The 16,960-nt window shown below is 41.9% G+C and overlaps 1 protein-coding gene across 3 annotated transcripts in view; it reads left to right on the top strand.

Annotated features, from left to right (window-relative positions):
* The window catches only part of Btbd7 (BTB domain containing 7), a 79,370-nt gene extending 63,495 nt beyond the window's left edge, over nucleotides 1-15,875 (top strand). For 2 of the 3 annotated variants that reach the window (XM_050151489.1, XM_050151490.1), the window contains exons 8-11: nucleotides 2,476-2,665; nucleotides 5,907-6,085; nucleotides 8,336-8,785; nucleotides 10,704-15,875. In XM_050151489.1, coding sequence (XP_050007446.1) covers nucleotides 2,476-2,665; nucleotides 5,907-6,085; nucleotides 8,336-8,785; nucleotides 10,704-11,522 — 1,638 coding nt within the window. In that variant the 3' untranslated portion in view covers nucleotides 11,523-15,875. Of the gene's footprint in view, nucleotides 1-2,475; nucleotides 2,666-5,906; nucleotides 6,086-8,335; nucleotides 8,786-10,703 lie in introns of those variants that run through there. The other variant, XM_050151491.1, reaches the window with a different exon arrangement.
* The last annotated feature ends 1,085 nt before the right edge of the window (nucleotides 15,876-16,960 follow it).

Here is a 16,960-nt window from a genome sequence, read left to right as displayed (position 1 = left end):
TAGGGTAAACATTTAAGACTAAGTTTCAACCTTGTCAGTAAATAGCAAGCCCTGTGTGTACTTTAACAAAGAGAACTCTCCAAGAAAATATAATAATGGAAAAATAACATACTAAGTTTTATTAGGTGTATTCACAGATATCGTTGGTGTGGAGTTTGAAAATCTCATAGAGTCTTAGAAATCAACAAGATTTTGTGTTTTGGCTTTTGTTTGTTTGGTTTGGTTTGGTTTGGTTTTTGAGACAGAGTCTCAGTTTGTATCCTCTGACTAGCCTCTAACTTGCCTCTGTCTCCAAAGTGCTAGAGTTAAAGGTGTACACTACTATACCTGGCAAAAAGCAAACACAACCAGTGCCCTTAACCCACCCAACCACACGTGCATAATGTACATGTGGGCACATGTACTGTAGCCCAGGTCAGAGGGCAGCTTTGTGAAGTCAGTTACTCTCTTTCCACCTTTACAAGGGTTCCAGGGAATGAAACTAATTGAATGCTCAACATTGTAAGCAAATCTAAAACGGTAGAAAGGCCCCTTTGCTGGGTCTGGCCTTTTTGGAATAAGTGCACCCCTTGATGTTGCACATGCAGTAGCTATCTAGTCTCTCTTCTGCTCCAAGACTGCACTTAGCAGGTGTGGCACTGGGCCCGTGCCTAAGAAGAGTTCTTCCTCAGTAAATGTGGAATGTGTTCATATATTATATTATTTGATCCATTCTGCAGTTTAGTGAGATAAATGCCCCAGAACTTACTTAATAATATTGGTCTTATAGGTCTTTTAAGTAGCAATAATTTTTTATGAGCTATGTATCCCCCTTTGTAACAGGGTCTCATTGTCTAACCCTGGCTGCTCTGGAAATCACTATGTAGACCAGGCTGGTCTAGAACTCACAGAGACCTGCCTACCCCTGTAGCCCAAGTACTAGGATTAAAAATGTTGTCTTAGGGGGCTAGAAAGATGGCTCAGAGGTTGAGAGCACTGGCTGCTCTTCCAGGGGTCCTGAGTTCAATTCCCAGCAACTACATGGTAGCTCACAACCATCTGTAATGAGATCTGGTGCTTTCTTCTGGCCTGCAGGCATACATGCAGGCAGAACACTATGAACATAATAAATAAATAAATAAATAAATAAATAAATAAATAAATAAATAAACCCTCAAACAAAAACAGATGCTGTCTTAGGGTTTCTATTGCTATGAAGAAACATGACCACAGCAACTCTTGTAAAGGAAAACATTTAATTGAGGTGGCAGCTTACAATTTCAGAGGTTTAGTCCATTATAATTATGGCAGGGAGCAGCACGGTAGCATGTAGGCAGACATGGTACTGGAGAAGGAACTGCTACATGTTGATATGCAAGCAACAGGATGCAAGCAACAGGAAGTAGACTATCTCACTGGGTATGGCTCAGACATATATGAGACCTCAAAACTTGCCTCCACAGTGACACACTTCCTCCAACAAGGCCACACTTCCTAATAACGCCACTCCCTATGAGCTTATGGGGGCCAGTTACATTCAAACTACCACAGATGTATATCATACTGTTTGGCCTAAAAATCAGTATTTTGTATTTTGAGCATTTTTTGTTGCATCTGATACTTAGTATATGTAAACACTGTTTATGATTTGTATATAGTTTATTTCTGGCCAATTTTTATTGTCAAACTTTAGAAAGTATCTTTTCGCCAGGCAGTGGTGGCGCGCACTTTTAATCCCAACACTTGGAATGCAAAGGCAGGTGGATCTCTGTAAGTGGAAAAAAGTATCTTTTTTTTTTAAAGACTATTTATTGGCCCGGCTGTGGTGGCACACGCCTTTAATCCCAGCACTCAGGAGGTAGAGGCAGGCAGATCTCTGTGAGTTTGAGGCCAGCCTGGTCTACAAGAGCTAGTTCCAGGACTGGCTCCAAAGCCACAGAGAAACCCTGTCTTGGGGGGGGGGGGGGAAGACTTATTATATGTGCAGGCCAGAAGAAGGCACCAGATCTCATTACAAATGGTGTGAGCCACTATGTGGTTGCTAGGAATTGAACTCAGGACCTCTGGAAAAACAGTCAATGATCTTAACCTCTGAGCCATCTCTCTAGCCCCTGTGAAAAAAGTATCTTTTTAAGATATTCAAAGAGGGGCTGGAGAGATGGCTCAGTGGTTAAGAGCACTGACTGCTCTTCCAGAGGTCATGAGTTCAATTCCCAGCAACCACATGGTGGCTCACAACCATCTGTAATGAGATTGGCACCCTCTTCTGGCGTTCGGGCATGCATGGAGGCAGAATGTTGTGTACATAATAAATAAGTAAATCTTTAAAAAAAAAAAAAGATATTCAAAGAGGGGCACTTAATTCTGTTCACTACCAATTTAAACATTATGAGAAATGATAATTTCATTCCTTTTTATATGATGATGGTAACCTTGCTGCAAGTGTGATCTCACCTTAGTGAAGGTTGACCAGCTAGCTCCTTTTCAATGTTCCAGTCAGTGCTGGATGAGATGATGGTGGAACAAACAGATCTGGTGAGACTCCGAATGGTTCGAATGTCCAACGTTCCAGACACACTTTACATGGTCAGCAATGCCATGCCACAGTGCTGCCACATGATCAACCACCAGCAGATGAGCAGTAACCAATCAAGCCCTCCATCAGTTGTAGCCAATGAAATTCCAGGTAAGGCAGTACCTTTTTATTTCTTTGTATAATTGCTGTTCTAACCCTCTTACATATGCTAATTCTTCCCACATTTCAGTACTCTTTGTGCATTATTCCTGTCCCTGTGGGGCAGAATCATTCCTCTTAAGAACTGATTTAGAGGAATTCAGACTTTTTTCTGTTATACAAGAGCCTTTTCAAGGCAGGCATGATGGCACACACTGTCATCCTAGAAACCATGAGGGAAAGAAAAACAAGAAGATCCTGACCTACATAATGAACCTCTTACTTAAAAGCAAAAACCTTCAAGAGGTGACGTAGTCTGCCCTGTCCTCCTCCCAAATGCAGTCACAGTTAGCTCCTTGAGATCCAGTTTCACCACACCCAAGATTGCTGGAATTCTGGTTTATGGTTGACCATAGCTTGATTTATAACTGTCGTGTTCAAAAAGAGTGGTAATTAGTGGTCAGACACTTAACTTCCAGCCCTTACCAGTTGCCATTGCAGGATTTAAAGTAAATTCAACAAACTATGGCATTATAAATAGCACCAGTCATTTCTGCTTAGGAAAGATGACTGACACAGTGGTAGAACTTTTCATCAACTACACAGTATCTTAACTGTTAGCTTTTGTCATATTTGGCTACTCTATATTTACTTATGTATACATTTGGTAACATTGTGGAGAGAGGAGAGAGTTTTTTAGAGGCTTCTACAATTTGAAGGTTTGCTACCATGAGTGATGCTTTCTTTTTTCTTTTTGTTTTTCCTTTAGAAGCTAGATCAGACTGGCCTTGTACTCAGAGAGATACACCTGCCTCTATCTCCCAAGTTTTAGGATTAAAGACCTGTGCCACTATACCCAGCCTGTAGTGCTTTCTTTTAAAGTTGAGTCAATACAGATACATACAAGCATAACTTCATTTTAGAATATAACCTCAAGCTGGGCAATGGTGGCGCACGCCTTTAATCCCAGCACTTGGGAAGCAGAGACAGGTAAATCTCTGTGAGTTCAAGGCCAGCCTGGTCTATAGAGCTAGTTCCAGGACAGCTAAGGCTACACAGAGAAACCCTGTCTCAAAAAACCAAAAAAAGAATTTAACCTCAAAATCCCAAAACAGTCACAATATGATTAGGAAAAGTCAACCTGTCTCTCCCATTAGCTAATGAAACAGCCTACCAAGGTTTTGTTTTTCCTGTCCTTTCCCTACATACTATGAAAGGCTATGCAACTTATTGAAGAAGATTATCTAACTGTGTCACTTATGTAAATGACTTTAGACAGAACGATAGTTTTCTCATCTTCGGAATACAGATAATGCCTCCTCTCTAGTGTCATTGTGAGGATTTAAAGAAGTGTCACAACTATATTAATAGGAGTCTGCCTGGTTCAAAGTAAGCACTCATTCTAGCAGTTAATGTCATGATCTGTAGGCTTCATCACCTATTTGCCTCAGCTCAGGTTCCTAACTCACAGCTACTTAGTGTTCACACAAATGTGTGTGTTGATACCCAAAATGAAAGAGCATACCTATATTCCAATGAAACTACACTCAGGATAGCTCCAGGCTGTTTGTTTTCTCCTGTTGTGTTTTGGGTTTTTTGGTTATTTTGTTTTTCAAGATAAGAGTTTCTTTCTGTAACAGCCCTGTCTATCCTGGAATTCTCTTTGTAGTCCAGGCTGGCCTCAAAGTCACAGAGTTTGAGGCCAGCCTGGTCTACAGAGTTAAGTTCCAAAACAGGCAGAACTACACAGAGAAAAACCAAAAATTAAAAAAAAAAAAAATCAAAGTCACAGAAATCTACCTGTCTTCCAAGTGCTAGTATTACAGGTGTGCACTACCACACCTTGCCTGTTGTCATAGTTAGGCTTACTGTTGCTGTGATGAAACACCACAACCAAAAATAATTAGGGGAGGAAAGGGTTTATCTGGCTTACACTTCCACATCACTGTTCATCACTCAAGGAAGTCAGGATAGGAACTCAAAACAGGGCAGGCACAGGAGCTGACACAGGCCATGGAGGGGTGCTGCTTACTGACTTGCTCCCCATGGCTTGCTCAACCTGGCTTTCTATGGAACTCAGAACCATCAGCCCAGGAATGCAACCACCACAGTAAGGTAGACCCTCCCCCATTCAGTCACTGATTAAGAAAATACCCTACAGACAAGCCAACAGCCTGGTGTTATGGAGGCATTTCCTCAGTTGAGGTCCCCTCCTCTCCAGTGACTCTAGCTTGTATTAGGTTGATATAAAACTACCTAGCACACTTGTGTTAGGTAGTTTCAAAGTGCTGGTCAGAGTCACAGCTCTTGTCCTGTTATCCCCCTATATACATGACTATCTGGTATATACAGAATGTGCACAAATGGTTCACCTGTCATCTGTCAGTATTCTTACGGTTTGCACCCTTGAGCACTGAGTCTCCTGTCAAGCCAACTGTGGTGTTCTGCTATCTCTCACTTGCATATGTTACATGCACCTGACGTCTGCTCAGAAAGTTTCCCTGCTTTCTTTGCCTGCTTAATTTCCAGAGCACTCATTTGTCAAGATTCTGCTTGTCTTAAGAAGCCTTCCCCCTGCCCTCAGTCAAGCCTGGTGCTGCTTCCTACACTGTATTTGCTTACTTAACTTATAGTAATGAAAGCCAGAATTTTTTGAGAATAGAGTTCACACCTTTTATTCTGTAACCCTGAATGCTCAAATTCAGCCCCTGCCCAGTATGTAGTCAGAACTCAAAACAATTGACGATTTGTTTGTGGTGCTGGGAATTGAAGCTAGGCAAGCACTGTCTCACCGAGCTGCATCGCAGCCTTAATGGTGAATATATTTGGTATACCCTCACCTTCTGAAAAGAGTAGGTACAAGTAAAGTAGTTTGGTTTTTTGTTTTTGTCTGGTCGGGTTTTCTCTCTGTAGCCCTGGCTGTTCTAGAACTCTTTAAGTAGAACAAGCTGGCCTTGAGCTAGAGAACCACCTGCCTCTGCTTCCTGAGTGCTGGGACATACCAGTAAAATTTTATTTGAGCTGTGGCCAAAAATGATACAACTCAGGAGCTGTGTAGTATAATCAAGAGCTTTTAGGGCACAGAGAAATTTTAACACCTCATAAAATAATTGAAGACATATAAATTGAACATTCCCAAGAAATTAAAATACTATCTTTAAAAAGTGAGAAGATTCTGCTATAGCATGTTTCTCCTTGGGCTTGGTGGGTAGTCTTGTATAGCTCAGGAATTGTCCTGTCTTTCTCCTTCTAGTTCCTCGTCTCCTCATTATGAAAGACATGGTGAGGCGCCTGCAGGAACTGCGGCACACGGAGCAGGTGCAGAGAGCCTATGCACTGAACTGCGGGGAGGGCGCCACCGTCAGCTATGAAATCCAAATCCGAGTGCTGAGAGAATTTGGTCTTGCAGATGCTGCTGCAGAGCTCTTGCAGGTAGAACATAATACTGAAGGGGAAGAGGGAGCCATGAATGTCAGGTGTGTCACCTGAGCTGCTTTTTCTTCCTACTTGTTCTTTTGCTGCCTCTGGTGTCTGTAATAGCCTGCAGGTTTCTCCTGGTAAGAGGCAGTGTGGTAGAGCAACCTGAGCAGAGTTGACTCTACTGCTTCCTGAACTGTTGAGCAGATCGAGTCCTTTAACCACTGGAACAGCTCTTTCCTCAGCTGCAAAGTGAAGATAGAATGTGCTATAAAGCACCAATGTATCTGGGACAGAATAAGCATCTAATAGGTGGCTACTACAGAATTGTATCTCAGTGGAGATTGAAGAGGAATAGAAAACTCCAGACCTCACTGCTCACTCTTTGGTTACTGGATTTCCAGTTTGACTCTGTTATACTTACAGGTCTTCCAAGTGTCTTGTTTCTTCTCTCTTTTCCCTTAGAAGTTGTTTTCAAACACAAGCCTAGCCAGGCAGTGGTGGCACACACCTTTAATCCCAGCACTCAGGAGGCAGAAGCAGGTGGATCTCTGAGTTTGAGGCCAGCCTGATCTACAGAGCAAGTTCCAGGATGGTCAGGGCTACACAGAGAAACCCTGTCTGAGGCGGAGGGAGGGGAGGAAAGGAGGGGGGTGGGAGGGCACAAGCCTGAGACTCGTGGAACAGGTGCCTCTATTTATTTTTTTAACCTAGCAAGAAAAAACAAGCCCTCATTTCTAGTAATTAGATACAAAAGCAGTAATAGTTTTAGTTAAAATAGGGCTTGTAGAATAGTCTAATGATGAAAATATCTAAAAGATAACTATAAATAAATTTCATCTAGTTAGTGATGCAAACTTTCTTACCCCCAAATACCATTAACCTTGATTGACTCTTGCAAATGGTTACTGTGGCATGGTTCCCTTTGGCAAGCAAATAATTTAGGTCTTTCTTTACTATTATTTCCGTCAATAAGGCTACACAGTATGATATTTAACTTTTTTAATTTTTTGAGATTATAATATAGTATCATTTCTCCCTGCCCCACCCCTCCCATGTATCCTCCTCCTTGCTGTCTTTCAAATTAATAACCTCTCTTTAACTATTATTGGGGGTGTGTATGTGTGTATATGTATGTATTCCTGACTTTGTAAATACAACCTGCTCAGTGTATATCGTGTTGCTTGTGTGTATATTTCCAGGACTGTTTAGCATTGAATAGCCAGTTGCTGTGCCCTCCCCTGGAGAACAGTATTTCTCCCACTTTCCTATTGTTGCCAATAGTTCCTTGTTTATGGCTAAGACCTTGAAAGCTTCCCCCTTCAATGTTAGTAGTATATTGGTGTTTTCATTTCTATTCCCTTTGCCATTTTAAATTGTATCTTCTGGCGTATGCTTTCTTTTTTAAAGTATCTTAATCTCATAAATTATGTAGAAATTTTCTCTATTATTATCTTAATCTAACTCACTAATACATAGTAGGAAAGAATGATATTCTATATATATTTCAAACAGATACTTAGATGTTGTATCAGAAACTTTCTAGAAATATCCCTTCTTGTTTTTTGTTTGTTTTGCACATACACGCTGCCCCCCCCCCCCAAGGTTTCTCTGTGTCACAACTGCAACACTGGCTGCAACTCCCTTTTGTAGATCAGGCTGGCATTGAACTCACAGAGATCCACCTGCCTCCTGCTCTGAGTGCTGGGATTATTAGAGTATGAGCCACCACTGCCCAGCCCCATCCTTAGTTTTTATGTTAATCTTATTTTTTTTAGCAGTGGCACATTTGAATTGTTTTACTCCTGGTGTTTGATTTTGTCACAGGATCTTATTAAAGCTGACTGATCTGCATATGTGCCTGCTAGAATATTCAGTAGAGCAGCTTTGGCTGTGCTGCCTAGGTTGCACTCTAGTCCTTTGTATGCTCAGTAAGGTCCGTTTTTCCTTTGGGCTTCTGACATAGAAAACCATGTTAAGCTTTTCACTTCTGCTAAAAGTTGTGTTTGTTTTTAATACCTGGCTTAACTCAACCTGTAAATTTCCATTTAATGACTGCTAATAAAGGTACAAACCTAAAACCATATGAAGTGGCACACACATTTAATCCCAGCACTTGGAATACTGAGACAGACAGAGGTCAGGAGTATAAGAACAGTCTGGCAGTGGTACACACCTATAATCCCAACAATAGGGAGGGTGAGATGTGAAGCTCAAGGGCAGCCTAGGCTAAAATTCTAACTTTTTTTTTTAATTCTTTCTTAGAATCCTCACAAGTTCTTTCCTGATGAACGTTTTGGGGATGAAAGTCCGCTCTTGACAATGAGACAGCCTGGGAGATGTCGTGTTAACAGTACCCCTACAGCAGAAACCATGTTTACAGACCTGGACTCTTTTGTGGCCTTCCATCCACCTTTGCCCCCTCCTCCCCCTCCATACCACCCTCCAGCTACCCCAATCCATAACCAGCTCAAGACAGGCTGGAAACCGAGGCCTCCCAGTCATCACCCTTCTCGTTCATTCTCTTACCCCTGCAATCATTCACTGTTTCACTCCAGAACAGCTCCTAAACCTGGCCCCACCCCAGTCTATCTGCCAGGTGTTAAAGTAGCACCTCCCGATTGTACCAACACCACAGGCCTGGGAAGACAGACGGTTGCTGCTGCAGCAGCTGCTGCTGCCGCTTCATCAGCAATAATATCTGAGAAGCAAGTGGTAAGTCTACACTTAGATAACTTTTTCTAAAACAAAGGCATAAGCCCTTGGGAGCTGTTCCTCCAGCTCCAGGGACCCTGCTGGGACTTAGCAACACCCAGAAGTGTTACTGACTGGAAGCAATTCCCTCCAGGGAATGGAAAGGAGAACAAGCACAAATAGACCGACCCGAGGTGGCTTCCTGATCACTGCCAAGTGAATGTAGTACAGTGATTGAGCAGTGCACATGTATCCCAGTGTCTGATCCTCTGTGCAAGCACTTATGTAGCATCTTCTGTTCGCCTAAGCACTGTGACTGATAAGTCCTCATGCACGTCTCCACCTCCAGCCACCTAATCCATCAGATCCATTTTACTCAGCGTTGGTTGCTAGGGCAAGTAGGTGGTAGTTGAGAGGGGGTTTTTCATCTGAGCTTTGAGTTTCTAGAGTTTAGACTTCTGTTTTATGTAATAGATTTGAGAAAAATAACAATGGCTTCTAGTTCTTAGTATTCCATCATGTGCTGTCAGCAGCGTTTGGTAGAGAAAAATAAAATAGCCTCATTGTTGAGTGTTGAGCTAGTATATACCTTGAGTCAGATTATTATCCTTTCCCCTTCTGGGCCCTTCCTCCTTCCTTTCCAATGGCCAAGCCTTATAGTTACAGAAGTTCTATTTTATATTAAGTACAATTTGCTTTAAAGGCTATTTATTAATATATTCACTCATACATTCCTGAATACAGTAGAAAAATGTAAATGCCCGAATTTTTAATAATAGAAGCTAGGTGGCCCATCCACAGGGTTAGGGTTGCTTGAATTTCAGGAGTTTTGAGGTAGAAAGATGGGTTCAATGTAGAAAATTAAAAAGCTGGGTATAATGGCATGGCTGTAATCCCTGTGCACAAGAAGCAAAGAATGAGGATTGCTGCAAATCCCAGGCCAGCCAGGGCCGCATAGTAAAACCCTCTCTCAAAGAACCAAACTAGTGATGTGAGAGGTAGGTAGCTTTGCATTTTAGTCTTCTTGTGCACGCATAAAGACCGAAATTGGGTCAGGCGGTGGTGGCACAAGCCTTTAATCTCAGCACTCCGGAGGCAAAGGCAGGCTGATCTCTGTGAGTTCAAGGCCAGCCTGGTCTACAGGAGCTAGTTCCAGGACAGGTTTCAAAGCAACACAGAAATCCTGTCTCAAAAAAACAAACAGCAACAACAAAAAAGCCCCAAGTTGGCTGGGTTTTTTGTTTGTTTGTTTTTAATTTTTTTTTACGTGGATCATTGTTTTACTTGCATATAGTCTGTGTATCACATGCATGCCTGGTGTCAATGAAGGTAAGGAAAGGATGTTGGATCCCCCGGAACTGGAATTACAGTTACACTATGTGGATGCTGGGAATGGAACCCAGGCCCTCTGGAAGAGCAGACAGTGCCCTTAACCACTGAGCCATCTCTCCAACGCCAGACCTGTGTTTAGATCACCAGAGCCCACATAAAAGCCTGGAGGACGTGATAGCCCACTTCTACTTCCAGTCTCAGAAGGTTAAAAAGGGATTCCCCAGAGTAAGACGGCTAGCCAGATTAGCCATTATCTCAGAATGGGATAAGATGAAGGAGAGAGAAGAGAGGTGGGGGAAACCTAGTAGGAGAATAAATAAATTATATCTCACCAATACAGGAAAATGTTATATGGTAATCAAGTAATCTCAAAATTAAGTGACGTAATTGTATGTACATCAAATTTTGAGATTAGTACAGATTCATAGGTACAAAGATAGAAAGCTACATAGTGCTAACAGCAATAACCTCTATACAGAAGTGTAGTGATTTATATTGTTCTTATGCGCGTATAATTTTGTTTAATTATACTTCGTAATCTTCAAATGATTGAAAAGAAATGTGTTATTTTTTTCTTTTTTATCATTCCCATTTGTTTCTGTTTCAGTGTACACAGCCTGTGCTGAATGATTTGATGCCAGATATCGCCATGGGGGTGTCTACACTGTCACTCAAGGACAGGAGGCTCCCAGAGCTTGCTGCAGACACAGAATTATGTCAGCCAGTTTCTGAAGCAGGACCAGGGCCTCCCCAGCATCTCTCATGTATTCCACAGAGACATACACACACGTCTCGAAAAAAACATTCACTAGAGCAGAAAGCAGATGGTAGAGAAAATCAGCAGGAATACCCAGATCTCTATGACTTCTCAAATGCTGCCTGCAGACCTTCCACTCCTGCTCCTGGCAGGCGCACTCCTTCCCCTTCACATGGTAGATATTTTGGTCCAGACTTGTACAGCCACAATAAGGCATCACCAAATGGCTTAAAGTCAGTTTACCTACCTGGTCAGACTTCTCCTAAAAAACAGGAAGACGCTAGGAGAGAATATCCACTTTCTCCCGATGGGCATCTCCACAAGCAGAAGAGTGAACCAATACGCTTGGATGTTGTTGAGCAGCCTCCCCAGAGGTCAGACTTTCCTTCAGCAGCCTCAGAAAATGCTGGCAATGGTGCAGCTCATGTCAGGGCACGAACTACAGTGGAAACAGACTTGACTTTTGGGCTGACACCTAACAGACCTCCTTCCCATTCTGCATGTAGCTCTGAAGCTCTAGAAGAGCGATCTAGTAGAAGACTGACAGACAGTGAGTCCTTGAGCCATGGAGCTCAGAGAAACACAGATCTGGAAAGGGATGATTCCATAAGCAGAGGAAGGAGGTCACCGAGCAAGCCAGACTTTCTCTACAAAAAGTCTGCCCTCTGAAAGCAGCTTCGAGTCTGTGCCTGAGATGTGAAACATCCTGTTTTATGATGTAGCCCAACAACTTACTGACCGGTTTATTGATGCCAGCTCAGTCTCACATTTTATTCTAGTTTCTATGTGTATATATGTTTATTATACATGGCATGCTGAGGGTTACTTTGAATGCTGCATCCGTCTCTTTTGTGTGTAACAGTTGTGTGGGACGCATCTTAAAGAGAAAGCAAGCTGGCGCTTTCTTCTTCTTTCAGATGACTAATTTTTTTTGCACTTGTACATTTGTTTTATTTGTATTGATTTTATAACAGTGTGTTAAACTTTATTGCCACATTTAAAGGACTGTATTTTCATACTTTTTTGCATTTTATCTATCATCTACCAGTTTCCACGTGCATTGGATTGCACACTAAGATGTATTTTCTTACAAAATAGTTGTGTTTATTTTTTAATTATAGAAATTCCAAAGAACAGCACATCAAACGCTCCTCTCTCTTTCAGTGATTGTTTCAGTTCAGAAATCTTCCTACTCAGTCTCCATAAATCTAATGTCATTCTTTTTTTATAAGTCATGAAAGCCAATCTTCATTCCCCACAACAGGAGTCCAGTCCAGGCCTTAAAATTTTTAGGTTCAGTAAAGAACAGGAAGGAGAAAAGCCTTGATACCCAGTCTGTGGCTAATGTGTAATCATAGTACAGACATTGTAAGGGCCCTTGTAGATTCTGGAGTAGAGTTACTCACTCCAAAAGGTCTAAGAAAATTAGACCTTAGTATTAGAAAACAGTAGAGCTGGGGCTTGGATATGGACATGCACACCTGTAATCCCAGCACTTGGGGGGGGGGGGGGCAGCAGATCAGATGTTCAAGGTCATCTTGGGTTACAAATGAACTGAAGACTAGGCTATGTGAGCCCCTGCCTCAAAAAAAAAAAAAAGTAGTGGAGATGATGATGTGTGCACACAGGGCACACTGATGGGCCTGGCTCTTCATGTGACTCACTGTGTTTGGGGAAGTGACTGCCTTTGGTTGTCTTGCATTTTGTGGAAAACAAAGAAAACCAAAAGGGCTTCAGTCTTATGTATGTCATTTGGTATTTGTAAGCATACATTTTTTTTTAATGTTTTCAAAGTATGTCTGGATTTTTGGTATCATATTCAAAGTTGTATGATTCATAATACTTTACCACCAAAAAACTATTTTGTTTTCAGTAAAACACTACATGTCCTACTTGAACTCCACCGGAGGTGCTGGTTTGGCATTTTCTGAATTACTGAGCACATGGGGATTTTCACAGTCCTTTCCCTTGGAAGGGTAGTATGTGAGCTAAGGACTGCTTTTGGATTTGTCTTATTTTGTTGTTTCTTACTCTCCGATGTAAATATATTGTTATTTAAGTTTTTAATCACTTCGGTATCATTTGGACATTCACTTTGTATTTATATAAACACACACAGCCGTAGCACTTAGAAGAAAAGAAACTTCCTGAACATTCTTTGTGGAGAAGGAATTTGGGAACCTCTTTTCTGTGTGTGTACATACAATTAGGAATCATTCACACTCGAAAACTATGCAGGGTTAGGGAGCACGAGCTACCGTATAAATGAATTACACGCACTTTGAAGTAAGTAGGTTTCTATTAGGTATTGGCAACTCTGATCTCTCCTGAAACTGTAGTTTCTCATATGGTCTTTTCCCACTTTACCCTGTGGATATACACTCAGGAATGATCTGACACTTAAACAGTCCTAACAATAGATAATCTCACAGATGGGAAGGTGCCCATCTCTGTACACCCCGGCAATCGCTGCCACTAGTTCTGTTGCCTGGCTAGTTAGCTGCTGCTCGTGCATCCGCTGACTGTGGCTGACCCTGGTGATGGAATCCTGAGCTCAAGGCTTGCACAGGGCAGGCACATCTGCTATAAGGTGGGCTTACATCACCTTTAAGGCTCTTCTTTCCTAAAGTCAGAAACCCACAGGGCTCTGCTCATTTTTTAAGAGTTGGTGTCTTTTGAAGCACAGTATCAGATAGCAGAAGCAAAAAGCAATTCTGTTCTGTTCCTCCCCTGTGTGTCTGGGACCTATTGACAGGAATTATTTTATACGGTTTGGGATTTTTCCAGATCAGACCGTATTGTGCAGGTAACTGCAGAGAGAAGCAAGCACACCTAAAGCTTTCTCACCTCTTGACAGGTTTTGTTTTTCTACATTTTAGGACCATTTGTATCACACTTCATTTTCCTGAAAATTCATTAAATGTGCTTTCCTATCCACACTTGTAATTATAAAAAATTAGTAGATACTGTTCATAGTATTATTTAATTTATAATGTTTGTTTTTAGTGACTTAGTAAATTACCTGGCCAAACTGTGTGCATACAGGAAAATCTTGCTTTAATCTGTGGGGTTGTGGAATGGTGTGACTTTGAGAAGATAAACAAATGTGGTTTTGTGTGTGATAGGACAGGTGTTAGTGGGATGTTAGATCTGTGCCTCTGGCTGTGAACTCATCTATGAAGTTTTTTTTAATGCTGTACTTAAAAATGTGAAGTTTGGATAGGGTCAGTCTCAGAAAAGAAGGTATTTATGTATTATAAAACAATAGGCCACAGGAACTGGCATTTTTCTTAGTATAGAAATTTATTAAGAACCAAAATCCCAGATCTCCTTTTGAGGCCAGGGACAATCAGGCCATTTGGACAATCACCATTCCAGTCCCTCTGAGTGCTGAGGCTGGGGAACCACTGCTTAGGTTCTCAAGATGCTGTTGATCCTTTTCTTGTATTTTTGTTTTAGTTCTGAAATTTTGAAAAATAACTTACATTTAAAGTCACCTGTTGCTCATAAGGAGAAAAACTAAAATCATCCAAAACATAAATCCTAATATACCATCTCCCTTTTACACCCCCATTGACTTTATTTCTGAGTGTCGTCCCTAGGTCCGAGCTGGCCTAGTGTTCTAGTGACATATTGAGCTTTTAGGGCTTACTGGGTTAATTTTATTTGTCTTTCTGTACCTCTTACGAACTAAACCTAATCTTGATTTCTGCTTCCTCATTGGCTGTCCTCTGGCTTTAGGGCTTTTTGTTTTGTTTTGAACATTTATCTTGTATTGCATCATCTTTCCTTGCTTGTTGAAGTTCTCGCGATGGACACAACTCTTGTACATTGGATGAAGCTGATGCTACAGCACGCAATGGAAGCCGGTGAATGCCATGTGGCGCCAGCTGGGCCGAAGCTGACCTCTCAGGTGCATTCTCTGGAGTTGAGGATCAGCACTCCCAGTGTCTACAGCAAAGGAGATTTGTCTTCATAATACTGAACTTGCCTTTTAAGGGAAAAATACATTTCACGAAATTTGCATAAGGCCATTGTTTTACAGTGATAAGGCATCCATGTGTTTCTTAGGGCTGAGTTAAGCTCTTTGTAGTCAATAGACTATTATTGCCGCAGTGATGGGTGCTATTCCCGGGTCTGCAGTGGTTCACAATGTCTACCATGTAGTTACTTTCAAGCCTCATTCAGATAATCTTGCTAAGAGCTATTCTGCACGCCCTAGAGGTGTTTTACTATCTTCTCTCAACACTGCTGTGTGAACAGTGCTCTGTAAAGTGTGTTATTTTGTCCCATCAGTTGTACTAGTTTTCGTGTGGTTATTGTCTGAGCAAGTCTTTTGATTTTGTTTTCCCTCAAAAATATATATCCATGACTGTACCAATCTTCCATATTCAGAATATTATAATGCTGCAGCCATTTCTATAGAATGACTGTTTGCAAGTTTGTGTCTTGGAAATATCTTCTACTTGTGTGTTTATGTGAGCTCTGAGATCAGATAAGCTCTGGAAGAGTCCTCGGGTGAACCTGCACATGACTGCAGATTGTCTGGGTAGGCCCTAGGGAATTCTGCTCTTAGATGGGGCGGCTGAAAGCCCAAGGTTCCTGAGCTCCCCTTGCCATGTATGTGCCACATCTGGCCTCCACCACCGAGTTTCTTGTGGTTGTGCTGTTAATGGTAGAGTCAAGTGCCTTCAATGCTAAAGGCTCAGAAATCTTTCTTAAACTGATTTCATGTCCTATGCAAGTGTTTTCTACAACCTGCATAACCAGTACTTTGTAAGACTTGTTTACGCTTCAATTGTACATAGTGTTTTTTAAAGAAATAAATAGTATTTTTATTTAGGTACCTCCAAACTTGAACTCGTCTGTGTGAAGCATTGTAAACGATACATTTCTCTTTTGAGTACCATCACAATTGTACAGAGGTTTTCACTGGTTCTATTTTTCTACTGTTACTGATAAGCATGTAACACTGACTATCCTACATATAGTTGGCATTTCAAATAAATGGCTTGTATAGAACCTGTGGAGTTGGACCTAGTCTGTTCTAGCAGTACAGCGTGCAATCTTTTTTTAATAATTTAACTTTATTTTATGTGCATTGGTGTGAAAGTATCAGATCCCCTGGGACTGGAGTTACAGACACGTGTAAGCTGCCATGGGAGGGGGAGGTGCTGGGAATTGAACCTAGGTCCTCTGGGAGAACCAGTGCTCTTAACCACTGAGTCATCTCTCCAGCCCCCAGCATGTAGTCTTTATCTACAGATGTGGTTGTGCCCCTTGAGGGTAGAATCTGGAGGTTTTCTTGATTTTCTGTCTCGTGTTTTCAAATTTTCAGAAACATCTTGATGGTGGTAGTTGTTTCCTTGCAAAGTATTTATTTTGATTCATCAAGCTTACTTATATTTCACCCAGGACATTTTTTGAGAGACTTCATTGTACAAATTGGAGCAGTGATCTCAAGAGGAAGTTCCACCCATGTGTACCAGGCACCTGGAGTAGGATCAAGACATAACTTTGACATTTTAACTTCCAGGGTGGGAAGACTTGGCAGAGTGACCTTTAGGAAGATAGAAGACTATTGCTAGGACCAGGCGAACCAAAGCAGGGCTGAGGAGGGCAGAGCCTGGGGGTGGCAAGGGCTGTGCTCACATGAGGGCTCTGGGACTCCACCTTACCCTTCTTGGACAGGCAAAAGGTTTTGAGATTGGCCCTAATGCCTGTTTCAAATGTCAAAGTTGCCATAAGCTTTAGCAGAAGATGGAGATGGAGGGAGGGAGGGGTATTAGCCAGACTTTCCAACAGTGGGAGAGGCTCAGGAATACTGCAGAGACCCAACTGAGAGGGTTCAGGTACAAAGGTTGCAGTGTTTTGTGATTTGGTAACGTGGTAGGCAAGGAAGGCAGGGAGGGTCTCATCTAGAGGAAAGCAAACTGGGTATTGTAGTCCCATATTAATTTGGCCAGTAGTTCTAAGCAGTAGCTAAGAAGTATATTTAGGTGGAAACTCAGGAAGAATGGTCCACATCTACTGCATGACTAAGGGGAACACTGGAAGGAAGATGAAAGATAAGGGGGAGGACCCTGGAGAACCCCACCTTCCTAGGT

The sequence above is a fragment of the Alexandromys fortis genome, unplaced genomic scaffold (genome assembly GCF_014885135.2).
Source record: "Alexandromys fortis isolate MF-2015 unplaced genomic scaffold, M_Fortis_MF-2015_v1.1 scaffold_63, whole genome shotgun sequence".
Classification (NCBI taxonomy): Eukaryota; Metazoa; Chordata; class Mammalia; order Rodentia; family Cricetidae; genus Alexandromys; species Alexandromys fortis.
The sequence above is the reverse complement of the archived record's forward strand: the minus strand, read 5'-3'. Positions and strand labels throughout refer to the sequence as shown.